General features: G+C 34.6%; 1 protein-coding gene across 1 annotated transcript; it reads left to right on the forward strand.

Moving 5' to 3' along the window:
• The first annotated feature begins 1,594 nt into the window (after positions 1-1,594).
• LOC107762587 (agamous-like MADS-box protein AGL29) lies at positions 1,595-5,442 on the forward strand. Its single transcript, XM_075241920.1, has 3 exons — positions 1,595-2,092; positions 2,687-2,836; positions 5,389-5,442. Exons 1-3 carry the CDS (start codon positions 1,595-1,597, stop codon positions 5,440-5,442), a joined length of 702 nt encoding a protein of 233 aa, XP_075098021.1.
• The last annotated feature ends 10,575 nt before the right edge of the window (positions 5,443-16,017 follow it).

Here is a 16,017-nt window from a genome sequence, read left to right on the forward strand (position 1 = left end):
GAAACAAGTGCAGCACATATGCTGCATTCTTGTTTACACCTTCTTTGACTGAGGACTGGCTTTGTATTTTGTCTATGCCTAGTTTAAATGTCAAAAATTGCAAGTGTATTGTCAAATGCATATATGCATTTGATGGTTAAATGTTGGTAATTGCAACTCCTACTTGCAATGTCAAGTTGCTCAAATGGCCTAGAGGTCATAATTGAAATTGCAACGTTATGATTCTGGAAACGGCTTGCTGAACTTATTAGTAGAGTTTTTCATTTGGACACTTTAGGGATCGGAGGGGAGCCTTGGAGCAACGGTAAAGTTGTCTCCGTGTGACCTATAGGTCGTAGGTTCGAGCCATGGATGCAGCCACGAATACTTGCGTTAGGGTAGACTATCTACATCACACCCTTAGGAGGTGCGATGCTTTTCCGGACCCTGCGTGAACGCGGAATGCTTTGCGCACTGGCCTATCTTTTTTACACTTTAGGGATCTGTTGAACACTTGACTTGTCTAAAAACATATTCCTAATAAGCCCCTACTGATTGAAAAATAAAGCGCGGTTCTCAATTCTCAAACGTAGTGACATAACAAAGAAGCGAATCAATAAGCAATTGATAGTTCAAGCAATGCGCAGGACATACACATAAAACTATTGGTATGTTTTTCAAGTTTCTTTTAGATGATTTTTGAATCTGTGTGCGTGGTGTATAAATTTTACAGTGCCCACGGAATAACCAAAAGAAAAACAATTCGTTGAAATGACAGCCTTTCACTATAACGGCATATAGCAAAATTGTGACTGCATTTCTATTCAAGTTATAATTTCAGATTTTCATTGACGTCAATGCATTTCTAATTACATTCACACTTATTTCAACAAGCACATTAAAACATGTTCCAGTTAAAGCAAATTTCAGATTTAGTTAATGTTAATGACTTGGAAAGTTGGTTTTTATTATGTTGTTTCGGTAAAGTATTTACCTATTCAAGTTAGATTTAGGATCCTGTTCTAAATGTTATTGATATTAAAGCAGTCAAGGATTTGATTAATTTGCAATTTGTATCACTCCTAATTATAGTCAGTTGTTCACTATTGTCAACCTGGACTTGATGAATTTTAGCAAGCACATTAAGACATTTTCATATTTGGGTTGGCTTTTAGATTTGCTTTTGTTAATGCAAGTGATGAATTTGATTTTGCTTCTTAGTTCTTATATAGAAAGTTTTGAGAGATTTGGTACGTAGTTGGTCTTCCCTCAAATTATATCCATACTTGCTGACCCTAATTTGGTAAATTTCATAAGTATATTAGAGTATTTTACCTATTCAACTTAAAATTTTGGATTTCATTGATGTGGTATCAAATTGGTTTCATTTTGCTACTATAATTTTTTAGTATGATGAAAAGATTTTTTTTTAACTTACAATATTTGGCGCGATATTGCCATTGTGATGTAGTTCTTGATGTATATAAATACCCGTGATATTGTGCTTCTTCTAAATATCATTTCTCAATAAAAGTTTCATTAGTAAGCTTTGACCCCACTAGTGAGATTTTACTGTTGTTTGTTGTTGTTATCAACTCTCTTTATAAATTTAGCCATGGTGAGCAAGAAGACTAAAGGGCGTCAAAAGATAGCAATGAAAAAAATAGAAAACAAAGACGACCGCTTTGCCACATTCTCAAAGCGTCGTACGGGCTTATACAAAAAGGCTGGCAACCTTGTTTCTCAATGTGATGTTGACATTGGAATCGTACTTTCTTCCCCTACCGGTAAGCCTTTCTCATTTTTTCACCCTACAAATGATGTTGTTATTGCTCGTTTTCAGAATCCTGATATGCAGTTAAGTGAGATTAATCACCTAGTTGCGGCTCATGCTCGAAACAAAGTGAACCATCTCAGTAGTAGGCTTGAAGAGTTTGATACAAGAGAAGACGCTGCAACTGCTCAAACACGTTTCTATGACAAGATGATAGAAACTAGAGAGAGTGGTTGGTGGGAGTCAATTGAGCAGCTCAATGCAGATGAAATGACAAAGTTTGAAGCGTGGTTAGACAATGCTATGTTTAATTTGAACAATCATTTGAATCAGTTGGAAGTTGGAGCTTCATCCTCGTCACCAAACTACTTCTAAAGATGCCGACAACGCACAAAATTAAACTAGAAAGTTCAAATTCATATTATTGGGATGTGGTTTTATTTTATTTCGACAATGCTACAAGCATGTACTCTGCTATGATTTTCATTAATAATATCCAATATAGTTTTTAAATGCGTTATCTTATATGTATATTAGCTAGTAAGTCTCTTAATAATAAATTCAACATCTTTTATATTCCTAGAAATAGCACACCAAAATCTGACCTAATGATCAAGGGTGTTCTTACACCTAAATTTGAATAATTATTTGAAAATGTCTATAAAAAGTGAAATTAACGCTCCTAAATCATTTGTGTAAAATTCTCAAGTATTCTAGTAGGAGAAAAACAATCTCCTTGTGTCAGTTGTGGAACCTATAAACCTGGTCTTGGCAGTTAGATAATAACCATTTTCAAAAATCTTGTGTTTTTTTTTCCTTTCATTTTCAGTCACGATAATTTGAAATCCTGGTTCTGCCTCAGCATAAATGGGAATTAGGTCGTTGGAAAACCTGTCAAGAGTGGCACTGTTTCTCTTAGTGTTGTGTTTTCAGGGAATTTATGGGATTAGATTTGTGATAGAGAGAGAAGAGTGTTTGTCTCACAATGTTCATTTGGAAGGTGATACTATTCATGTCTCCTTTGTTGTTATCAAATCTGACACTCCCTGGCATTCTGCTAATGAGGGTGCTGTCGATCTTCTGGTAATTAATCTTTTTTTTTTTAATTCTACCGTTCTTCTGAAATTCTGAAACTGGGATGCGATTACTCAGAGGTGAATCGAAGATTTAGAGTCAACAAGTTTAGGAGGATCCCATTATATGTATACATCTGAATTTTTGTTAGGGATCTTTACGCAAATAGCCGGCTAGATTTACTGTTTACTTTTTCTAACCGGTATACATGAATTATATACTAATTACACATGGTTATACACATATTATATGTGGACCAGTTGAATGCGCTGAACCAACCCTAAATAATCCGCCGTTGTATTGACTTTCTCTTTTTCACCAGGGATTACACTTTCCCTTTTCTTTTCCATTTCTATCGTTCAATGCTTCTTGATTGATTCACAACAAAGTTTGAAGCTTTTCCAAATATAGCTTACGAACAGACATAAAAAATTACAACCATTGGGGTGCGACCCTTTTCAGACTGCGTGAACGCGGGATTCCCCAATTTACATAACATCTAGCAAATATTATCCTTTTTTGGGCTTTTAACATTGATTCATCCCGTTCACTTATCAATCATTCTCTACTCAATTTGGGTTTGTATTCATTCCTTTTTACAGTTAATATTCGGTATATCTTTACTTATTTTTTCCAATTTGTACCAAGTTATACCACGTATCCTTAGAACTACGTATAAATTCAACTCTATCCGTTTTTCGGGTAAATCTGGGCGGCCCTTTGAACAAACATAAAAACAAGTCCATTATGTTTGCGTATGTTGATATGTTTTTAGTGCTAATTGTGCCTAAGGATGAGCGAGTGGTTGAGACATTGAAGAGAATTATGGAGATCGTAGAGTTCAAATTACCCTTACAACACTCAGTGCGAGCCGATCTAGCCCAAACTTCATAGGCAGATTCACCTGGCCCATCTACTTGTAACTGTAATAGGTCGATAAATTAGTCGAGGTGCACATAGATGAAACATCACCTTTATAGGAAAATAAATTATTTTTCGTGCTAGTTTGGAGCACGATTTACATTAAATAATGAAATCGGATTAGTATAAAAGGGCAGCCCGGTGCACGTTCACGCTGAGTCCGGGAAAGGGCCGCACCCCAAGGGGATGTGATGTGGGCAGCTTACCCTGATGCAAGCTGCATCAATGGCAGATTCCACGGCTCGAACCTATAGATCATGCAGAGACAACTTTACCGTTGCTTCAAGGCTCCCCTTCTATGAAATGGGATTAGTGTAGCCAATCAATATTAGTTGAGAAAAGCGACATATAGGTTTGATGTAGGTTCAAAAGGTTAAATCACAAAGAGTTAAAAAGTGGTGTATTAAGAAGAATGAATAGTGTTAGGATCGGGAACCCGGGTAGTGCGAAATTTAGCCAAACAACGGTATAACGACAATAACAAAGACAATAGAAGTCGATAACAACGACAATTAAAGCATATAAAGAAGACACAAATTTAACGTGGTTCGGTCAAAGTGACCTACGTCCACAAGCGAAGAGGAGCAATTTTACTATACCAATAAGAGTACAAAAAAGAGTACGAAATTAGAATAAAAACTCTAATTAATCCCAAATACCCTAAGAGAATAACCTCACAAGATCACTCCAAAGAAAGGGTTCACACAAGTGCTTTATAACACTAACTCTCATACAAAATACTCTTAATAAAGGAGGAAAGGAAGAAACAAGAAATGAAGACTCAAGTCTTGTTGGTGTGTCTAAAATGAACTAATGGCCTTCCCTTTTATAGGCAAAAAAGTCTTGGCCTCTTAGGTATAAAAGAAGAGATACAACTTGTGCAAATGATGTCCACCACACAATGCAATATTTTTGGGTCCCAAAGAATATTGCCAACAAAGTCTACACTTTGCAAAGATGCTTATGCTTATGTGAGATGGACTCCATTAGCCAAAATATTGGCCATAATTACAAATCTCCACCTTGGCCTAATTTTGGCTGATATAGTAAATTTGCTCCACCTTCTCCGCAAAAGCTCCAATGGGCATATGTCAAAATTTAATGCCATCAAAATCAGACAAGTTGTGTGATACCGAAACTGTAGTAGGGCATATAACAATGGAGCACAATAAAGTATACAACGAATCAGATTTGTGTGCTTTTATGATCACAAGAGCACCTTGAAAATTTTTTAGAACTCCACTTTTACTAGTGAATTGGCACCCAAGGGATTCTCAAGTGTCCAAAGAGATGTGATTTTTCTTCAACTCAGGAACATATCTAACATCGGTGAGAGTTCTCACCACACCATCGTGCATTCTGATCCGAATTGTACCTTTGCCAATAACGTTACAAGTAACATTGTTACCCAATTGGACAACTCCACCTGCAACTGAATCATATGTAGAAAACAAGTCCTTGCTAGGAAACATATGATATGAACAATCAGAATCTAAAATTCACTCATTGTTTAATTTGAAACTAGTTTCAGTTGCTAAAAATATAGTTCCATCAATCTCATTAGTTGCTACATTAGCTTCGGCGGTGTCAGTATTTTTGTGCTCATTTTTTTTTTCTTTATGCTTTTCTTTATTTTTCAGTTTATAGTATTCAAAGATAATGTGACCTTTCTCATGACAATAGCGACACTCTAAATTATTGTATTTGGATATGGAGTCGGATTTGCCCCTAACAAACAAGCCAACTTCCGCTTGAGTTCCACTAGCTTCCCCAGTAATATCACTATCTATCTGTTCTTTTGATTTTAAGATAGATTTAATATCCTTATAAGAGATATTATCCTTTGCATAAAGCATAGTATCTCTTATATGCTTAAAAGATGGGGGTAGAGAACAAAGCAATAACACGGCTTGATCCTCATCTTTAATTTCAGCATCTATGTTACTTAAATCCATAAGAATAGAATCAAAGGTGTCAAGATGAGAGAGAATAATCTTCACCCATATGAATTGTATAAAGTTTCTGCTTAAGGTAAAGTCTATTTTCCACCGCCCTCTTCATATATAAGGTTTTCAATTTTTTTCACATGCCTTTGGCTGTGGTTTCTACAGAAACTTCACGTAAAACCTCATTTGAGAGATTTAATATGATACCTTCTTTTGCCTTTTTGTCTATAACGACAAACTCCTCATCCGTCATTTTATCCGACTTCTTCTCCTTTTCTTGCAACACCAAATCTAAGCCATCTTGAATTAGGATAACTTTCATCGTTAATTGCCACATTCTGAAGTTTGCACTTCGATCAAATTTCTCAACATAAGTCTTTGTTAAAGTCATATTAGCTACTGAAACAAACCCGGTTTCACTATACTAATAAGAGTACAAAAGAGAGTACAAAATTAGAGTAAACACTCTAATTAATCCCAAATACCCTAAGAGAACAAACTCACAAGATTACTCCAAAGAAAGGGTTCACACAAGTGCTTCCCTACACTTAACTCTCATACAAAACACTCTTAACAAAGGAAGAAAGGAAGAAGCAAGAAATGAAGACTCAAGTCTTGTTGGTGTGTCTAAAATGAACTAATGACCTTCCCTTTTATAGGCAAAAAAGAAGAAGAGATACAACTTGTACAAATGATGTCCACCACACAATACAATATTTTTGGGTCCCAAAGAATATTGCCAACAAAGTCTACACTTTGCAAAGATGTTTATGCTTATGTGAGATGGACTCCATTAGCCAAAATATTGGCCATAATTACAAATAGCAAAAGAGGATAAATTTCATAAGTAATTTTATGATTAACCTCTATTACTTCGTATCAGTGATCGTAACATTATGTAACAACTACTCTTTTGGCTGCCAATATAAATTGAATTTTACAGAATAGAGAAGCAAAATACTTTTATCTGATGGTTCAAATGTACTTAAAAAAGAACCATGTAGTTTGATAGTAGAAATTGAGATTTGATACACATACCTGAGAGAATGAACTCGTCTCATAGTTAGAATGTGATAACTGAAAACATCAACAGAGACATGATATCTACTTGAATTTGCATTATACATGCTTTCTGGTTGCTTCTGAACTTTCCAAAGGTTGATTAAAAAGTTTTACTAGTTCTGCGTTCCGAAGGGAGCCTGGAGCAACGATAAAGTTGTCTCCGTGTGACATGTAGGTCACGGGTTCTAGCCATGGAATCAGCCATTGATGCTTGCATCAGGGTAGGCTACATACATCATATCTATTGGGATGCAGCCCTTCCCCGAACCCTGCATGAACACGAAATGCTTCGTGCAGCGGGCTGCCCCTACTACTAGTTCTCCACTCCCTGATAAGTTGGTGTTCAACTTGAAGTAGAAGCTGTGAAATTCCCTAGCTTCTATTTCCTTAATTCCATTACAAAGTCGCCTTGCTTCTAATAGGAAGTGCTTCTTGCAATTTTAGTGGCATTGTTTTCTTATTTGAAGTAGAAGCTGTGAAATTTGGTTGGTGCTTGTTAGACAACATGTTGATTCTGGTTTCCTCTATCTTATCTTGAACTGCTTTTTCTCTTATCGTCATTGTACTAACTGTTTCTGACGAGGGTCTATCGGAAACAGTCTCTCTACCTTCTCAAGGTAAATGTATACCCTCCCCAGACACCACTCGTGGGATTACACTGGGTTTGTTGTTGTTGTTGTTATATTGTACCAACTGTTTCTGCATGTTCTGAAGTCGATCTGTTTTAATTTTCAGATTAAGGGGCCTACTGGAGAGCAGATTCACAACTTCCCCGACAAGACTAGTGAAAAGCATGAGTTTGTAGCTCACAGAAAAGGCGTTTACCAGTTTTGCTTTACAAATAAATCACCTTATCATGAAACCTTGGATTTCGACGTGCATGTTGTCCATTATACATACTTTGATCAGCATGCAAAGGATGGTATATACTTTTGGTTCTTTTTCTTTTCTTCAACTCTATTATCGTACTAACAAGTATGAATATTTGCGACTAAATGGCTACAGAGCACTTTGATCCATTGCTGGAACAGATATCAAAGTTAGAAGCAGCTCTGTACAACATACAGTTTGAACAGCATTGGCTTGAAGCACAAACTGACCGCCAGGCATTAGGTATCAGTTTCTCTGTATATACAATAAACCTATATTTTCTAAAAATAATGTGCAAAATATCAATTCGGACAGGAAGTAAAGCCTCAAAACCAACTCAATCTTATATCTGAACGTACTTAAAGATCGAATTGTGACAATATGTCTACACTGTTTGCACAAATTCTGTGTGTACCATTGGCCATTACCAGAAACAATCCCTCATAACATATACATGGAATCTTATTATAGCATTCACCACCTTGATTCCGTTTTATCTAGTTCACTTTTAAGTTAAGTGCTGATTCTACTGCACCGTTGGTTCTATCATACTATTATCTTTTCTATTTGCACCCAAGGGTGTGACCTAGTGGTCGATGAAGTGAGTTCAGAACTATAATGTCTCATATTCAAACCCCAACGGAGGCAAAAATACTAGCCGATTTTTTTTCATCTATCCAAGCTTTGGTGAACAGAGTTGCCCGATATCTGTGCTGGTGCATAGTGGCGAAGTCAGAATCTTCCTCCCCGTTGTATCTTCATAGTAGATCGCTCCTATGTTGCGCGGACTCTCCAAAATATTGCTGCACCCATGTCAGATCCTCCAAAAATATACTACTTTTACATGATCCGACACGCACCCGACGATATTTTCAGAGAGTCCGAGCAATATAGGATCGCTCAGTCTAGTTCCACTTAAAGAGTAGAGGAGCGTAATTAGTTGTAGAAAATGTATTATGTTAAGCTTAATCCAACAAATAGAGAAAGAAAAGAAGTTGCTTTTTGTTAGTGTTAACTCATATTGGGCTAACTATTTTCTGCTATAAGTGTAGTGAATGAAGGTATGAGCCAAAGAGCAATCACCAAAGCCATCCTTGAATCAGTTACCCTTGTTGGTGTCAGCTTTCTTCAGGTCTTCCTCCTCCAACGCCTTTTTGAAAAGAAGGTTCGGACTATTAGAGTTTAGACTTGCATTCCTGGAGCTAGCATTCAGACATGGGCGGAACTTCACTCCTTTTTAGGAGAGCAAAAAAGAATCAAGTCCCATGTACTTTCACAGTTGGTCAGTTAAATAAACCGCATTTACGAACTTTCCAGCCCATAAGCAGCAGGCAACTTGGATTCTTCATCAGCTTGTGTGGTGGAGCAGGGAGTTTTTTACTGACTGCTAATACTGGAAGTTCTTGGTTACAAGATTTACTAGTTTCATATACAAGTCACGCGTGTCACATGTATTAAACTATCACAAATCACAATTTCCTTCATTTTTAGTTGTTCTCTCATAGCAATATTCCTGTGGCATAGTACCATTATCTTTGATAGGTTGTATTTGATTTTATCTGCTAAGACTTAAGAGATTTGAATTTCAGTCAGGTCATGCCCAATATTTCATAGTTTCCATTTTACTTAGGAATTTATTATTAGTAATTTGGTAACTAACATACTTTTCTTATAGTGATTATGTTAGTAAGTAACCTAACCAGCAGTGTTATCAAAGGCGAAAAACGCAAAACAATTGAAGGTCCATTGGGGCTTTAAGTGCAAAACATAAATAAAACGTGAGTAATGAAGGAAAGACACAAATGGAGAAAAAAAATACAAATATATATGTAGTCCAAGACTAATAATTAAACATGAATAATAAATCAATGGACAAAAAAACTGAAAAAAATTAAGATAAAGTGAAATTTCGTATGCCTATTCAGGATTATTCTCATGGCCAAGGAAAATATGCCTTAAAACCTTGATGACGACACTGAAGCGCCCACAAGCAAGGTGAAGCACTCAACATGTTTTGCGCCTCGCCTCAACTGGAAGTACGTCTTCGACGACACTGCTATCCAGTAATATGAAAATGATTAAATAAAAAAAAAATCTAAACAAGATTAAAACTCGGGAAAGTTCAGGCTGAACCATAAATCATTACGTGTCCGTTGATGGTATTCCCAAATATCAAACAGGTTTTTCTCACATTATATAGCAAGTGTTAGGGATATATTAGATATGCCCTAGATCCAATCTCATATTTGATAATTTGAACATATTTTTGTGAATGTTATTTGATATAAAAATATATGGCATTTAATATTCGTTTATCATATTTATTATTAATTACTTGATTAATTTAATAAGGTCCTTGATTAAATTTTGAGACTTGTCATCATGATGGAGATCATGATAATGAGAGTAAAGTCTCTTACAATTTAATCTAAATTTTGTTCTTGATCATAGGATTATTAATTTGGACATTAGTAATCCGGTTTGATCAATATTTATGTGATCGTCTTTATGGGATAAAGATCAGTTGATCTCATTAACTAAATAACATAAATAGATGATGCATATAGAGATATGATCACTGAACCGATTCATTAGATAATTCCTAATAGTTAGAATTACCATAAACTGTCAATAGGATATTCTCTTGAAGAATGTGATGTAAGAGTTTCCTTTGACCTGATATCATCATAGTAATTGACAAGTTATTTATTGTGCTTTGATACTAGACACCTATGGCCCTAGGGCGATAGTTGAAAGGATATTGGGTACGGTTAAATACTTGTAGAATTAGTGATTGATCAAGATGGAATCTGTCAACTCTTGGTAATGAGTTTAAGCTCCATGTTATCATAAACTATAACCGACCAAATTAAGACCTTGGTCAGGGCGATTGAATGAAAGAAGAAAAGAGTTTCTTAGGTCATTCAATGGTCGATTATTTTTGATATGAACACATAGTCGGCCACCTATTAAGATTTGACAGTTGAACCATATCCTAGGGTGACCTAGAGCTATAAGGACAGAAGAAATTAATACATTATTCTTCTACAGGTTCTTGAGAGTAAATTGTATACTTCATGCTATCCGATCGTTAAGGAGTATTGCCAAACGCCACCCTTGATTAGTATATTGATGTGATCAATTTACTACCGGTTTAGTATTGAACCTATGGGGTCGCACACTAACGAGTGTTCTGATCTTTGCTAAAGGATTAATTACTTTATTATTTGATAATTAAATTAAAGAATTTAATTAGTCAAATAAATTTAGTTATTAGTCCAAATAAAATATTATATTCTTTGCTAGCACATAGGATATAATTAATATTGTGGACAAGTTAAAATTTTCTATTTTAAATAAGAAAATTAAATTACATCTCTTGGTTGATATATATATATATGCAATTGGTAATTATAATTAATATTTGTCGAATTCAATTTAGAATTGAATTCCATAAATGAGTTACATGTTTTTATTTTAAAATATTGACTAATATATAGAATTCAATTTAGAATTGAATTCCATAAATTAGTTATATATTTTTATATTAAAATGTTGACTAAGTTGTAGAATTCAATTTAGAGTTGAATTCCATAAATAAGTTACATGTTTTTATTTTAAAAGTATGACTAAGTTGTAGAATTTAATTTACAATTGAATTCCATAAATGAGTTACATGTTTTTTAAATATTTATCATAAAGTATGTGATTTGTATTTTTCAATGGAAATTATGTGTATATATATGTGCGAGTCCTAATTAAGAATTAAGGTGATATAGATCTTACATACATTGTAAAGTCATATAAAAACCAAGAGAATTATTCTTGAGAAGAAAATTATTTTGAGAAACTAATAGTGCAATATAAAGCCAAGATAGAAAATACTAGTACAAGAAAATTATTTCTTGTTCTTCTACCTTTGAGTTGAAATTTTTAAGGAAAAATTCAACACAATATTTTCATTCAATTTGTTCGCGGGATTTCATTGATCAAAAAGTTGATAGCAAGGATCAGTCTCGGTGTGGATACGCATAGATTCTTTGCACTATCGAAGAAATTTAAAATGAGACTCTCTTCACCAGGTACGTCTTAGATCCAATCTCTGACATATAAATAAATTTTAAACACAAAAAGTTCTGCCTAGGATTGTTATTGTCTTCCACTGCGTGTTATGAACACCGATGTGCAATCTTGCAGTGATATCAGAGCCGTGGTTTATTATGTCTAAAATTTATTTACGAAATATTTTAAGATTATATTTGAAGAGTTCAAACCATAATATATGTATCTTTTGCAGTAGTTAAATTGGTTGAATGCATATGTAATGATATTATTTAATTGTGAATAAAATATGTATTCATATAAATTAAACTATTGAGATAGTTAATAACTTGAATTTGAAATTTCGTACAAGATACAACGATAATCTATAATAGGTTATTAGATTATACAATTATTTTAATTGTTATTAGTTTATGAGATATAAATTTATAATAATGTTCTAGCATAAATTATTTTATGTGACATATAATATAAACATATTAGAAGATGTTAAATTTCATTTTTATGTTACGTGCTTGTTCACTACATAATTTTAAATTATTTATTACATGTGATGTAAATTAATTTAGGACTAAGCATGTAGACAACTTGAACTAAATTCACATTCAAAAAAAGATTTGATCTTTATGTTATTAAAAATTATTTTAGTAACAATTCCCTCTTACTAAAATTTGAGTTCTTAAATAATAAAATATAAGATATTTTATTGTAAATCTATCCATCAAAATAAATAATTTTATTTATTTATTGTTTATAAGGAGCGGCCTGACAACTAGGAGACTTAGAGTTCGAGAATATGTTAAAATTATTTATTGCACTAGATATATGGATTGGAAGAATTATTTAATTTTACACTAGACGCCCGGACTACCCGGGGGAGTATAAAATTTAATAAGTTCTTCGCTTTCATGATGGTTGAACTCAACTATGCCAATAGGATCGACCTGACTACCAGGGGACTATTTGACATAGAGCTATTTAAGGATATTGTATGGGAATACTGTCACGACCTAAAAATCCCACCACAGGCGTTGTGATGGCACCTAGTCTGAAAGACTAGGTAAGTTGATTTCAATTATATTTTTGGAGCCATTTCTTTTTAATTAAATAAGTAACCAAAACTAACAGCGGAACACATATGAATGTACAACCTCCCAAGATTGGTAGTACTGAGTCACAAACTCTAACTGAATACATAGAATGACCACGAGGATCGAATATACACTACTGTTTGATAAAAAATTAACAGTACAATAAAATAAAAAGACTCCAAGGGACTGCGACGACCAAGTAGCTCTACCTTGAATCCTTACGATCCCGCTTTAATTCTTCTCAAGTCCAATAAATCTAATACCTGGCTCTGCACAAAAATATGTAAAAGTATAGTATGAGTACACCACGGTCGCTACCCAGTAAGTATCAAGACTAACCTCAGTGGAGTAGAGACGAGGTACAGTCAAGACACTCACTAGTCTAATAGCATGTGCAATATAATATACAAAATAATAGAAAGCAGATAACAATAAGGGCAACATAAAACAACCAGTAATATGCACATCAGATAACAAGAATGCCATTAATATCGCTTAACAATTAATAAATATAATTACACACAATAAATCAAATCCTTCAAATAAATGTCTTTCGCATTTAATTCTTCCAAATAACTCTCTTTTAAATGTAGTGTTCTCCAATAATAATTTTTCAAATATAATTCTTTCTATAAATCTTTTCAAATATAATTTCCTCAAATAAATATCTTTCAAATACAATTCTTTCATATAATTCTTTTTGAATAAAAATCCTTCCAAATAAATATTTTGAATATAATTCTTTCAATTAAAAAGTCACCATGTGACACCTCATTTCATAATCATAAAAATACGGGTCTCAGCCTATTTTCATATTTTTCGTAAACACGGGTCTCAGCTAATTTTTATATTTCCACGGCACCTCGTGCCCATAAATAAATTATCATATTTTTCCGACGCCTCGTGCTCTCATTTCATCTCACAACTGCACAGACAATTCACGTGCCAAATATCATTATCATTTCATCACAGCACCTCGTACCCACATTTCATATCACAACTGCACGAACAATTCACGTGCCAAATATCTTCATTATTTACTCACGACATCTCGTGCCCACATTTCAATATATAATCCGCCTAGCGATAGTCACATGCTCTCAATTTCAACATAAATCAGATTGTTATCAATTTACCAACAACAAGATAAATTGCACAAGGTATAAAAGTAAACACAAGAAAATCATAACACCACATGAAAATTATCAGCACCACAACCCTACATCAACACATATCGTCCCTGACAATAGACACCCTTATCGCTTCTATTGCCACTCTTATCACTCCTATAATTACCCTTATCGCTCCGCCCAGACAATATCAATAGCCACCCTTATCGCCCACCCTTATCGCTCCTATTACCACCCTTATCGCTCCGCCCAGACAATATTCTAACAAACACAACAACAGTGAAATGCCACCCTTATACCCACATAATATCAACGGTGAAATACCATCCTTATCCCCCCAAAATAATAACTCACACAACACAATAATTTACACGTGAAATTAACACGCCAACATAATAAAATTAATTCATATCACAATTTGCCTAGTGGCCACAATAAATTCCAAAGATGTAACAAAAATCAATTAATTTCACAACAAATAGCCCAAGGCTCCACACAATGTCTATAACACCAAAAAACAATCAATAGAGATAGAAATTACTCAGCATAAAGTAAAACCTTCATTAATGCGAATTTAGATAATTATATTAACACTTATTCTTAAGCTCGCTTAAATTAATTATTTGCATAAGAAAATTCATATTGGAATTAATTTCCAAGAAATATTAAACCAACAATACTCACAAAATTTCATAAATATTTCAAGTAACAATCACATCAAGTTATCATATAAAAACAAATTCAACAACAAGGATTTAGGCATGGCAAACAGATGATTTAATAATTTTTCACAATTTCCCAATTTACTACACAATAATGCATAAGACTTTAATTCAATGAATTTTGCACGTATAAGCCAGAGTACGTACTCGTCACCTCGCGTACACGGCTTTTCACATTTCACAAATGGCACATAAGATTCAATGCTTAAGGGGTAATTCCCCCACTCGAGGTTAAGCAAGACACTTACCCTTTTGAAGTTAGGTCAATATTCCAAAATAGCCTTCTTGCTTGAATTGACCTCCGAACAGCTCAAATCTATCCAAATTAATTTTATAACTCCATTAAAATCCGTCGGAAACAATTCCGAATAATAATACGCCGACTTAAAAATTTATTCCAAAAAGTCAACAAAAGTCAACACAGAACTCGCCACTCGGAACCCGACATAATTTTCATGAAATCCGAATACCCATTCCGATACGAGTTCAACCGTACCAATTTTATCGAATTCCAATAGCAACTCGACCTCCAAATAATAAATTTTCGTTTTCAAATCCCTAAGTTCAAACCCCTGATTTACACCCCAAAAACATGTAATCTAATCGAATTATTCGATGATAATTCAATATTATGGAGTAGAAATGATCACAAGGGACTTACGTCAAGTTTTTTCGTGAAAACCATGCTAAACAATCGCCCAACCCGAGCTTGAAATGCCCAAAAATGGCAAATACTCGGAATCCCTCTGTTTTTGTATTGCCCAGGGGTTTTCTCACCCGTGGTATTTTCTTCGCACCTGCGGTAAAATTTTTCGCATCCGCGGCTTCGAACCCGCGGTAATATTCTTCGCACCCGCGGCTTCCCACCCGCGGCTTTGCACCCACGACATAATTTTTCGTATCCGCGGTGCCTGGCCAACCCATGCATTTTCCGCTTCTGCGACTAATTCCTCGCATCCGCGAGCTCGCACCTGTGACCCTTTTTTGCGCAGGTGCGATCATACTAGATGCCCAACTGCTTCAGCTCTTCCTCCAAATCCAAATTCGATCCGTTAGGCATCCAAACTCCCCCGAGCCCCCCCGGGACCTCAACCAAATATACCATCAAGTTCTAAAATATTATACGAACTTAGTCAAATTCTTAAATCACATCAAAATGATGAATCGCACCTCAAATAAAAATCTATGAACTTTGAACTTTCAAATTCTATATCTTGTGCCGAAACACATCAAATCAATTCGGAATGACTTTAAATTTTGCACACAAGTCATAATTGACCTAACAAAGCTATTCCCATTTCCGGAATCAAAATCCGACCTCGTTATCAAAAATTCACCCTTCGGTCGGACTTTTCCCAAAATCTTATATTTTCCAACTTTCGCCAA

The sequence above is a fragment of the Nicotiana tabacum genome, chromosome 21 (genome assembly GCF_000715075.1).
Source record: "Nicotiana tabacum cultivar K326 chromosome 21, ASM71507v2, whole genome shotgun sequence".
Taxonomy (NCBI): Eukaryota; Viridiplantae; Streptophyta; class Magnoliopsida; order Solanales; family Solanaceae; genus Nicotiana; species Nicotiana tabacum.

Coding starts and splice junctions, on each gene's coding strand:
- LOC107762587 (XM_075241920.1), top strand. CDS start 1,595: ATGGTGAGCAAGAAGACTAAAGGGCGTCAAAAGATAGCAATGAAAAAA. Junction 2,093..2,686: donor ATCATTTGAATCAGTTGGAA/GTTGGAGCTTCA, acceptor TTGTGTTTTCAG/GGAATTTATGGGATTAGATT. Junction 2,837..5,388: donor AGGGTGCTGTCGATCTTCTG/GTAATTAATCTT, acceptor TTTATTTTTCAG/TTTATAGTATTCAAAGATAA.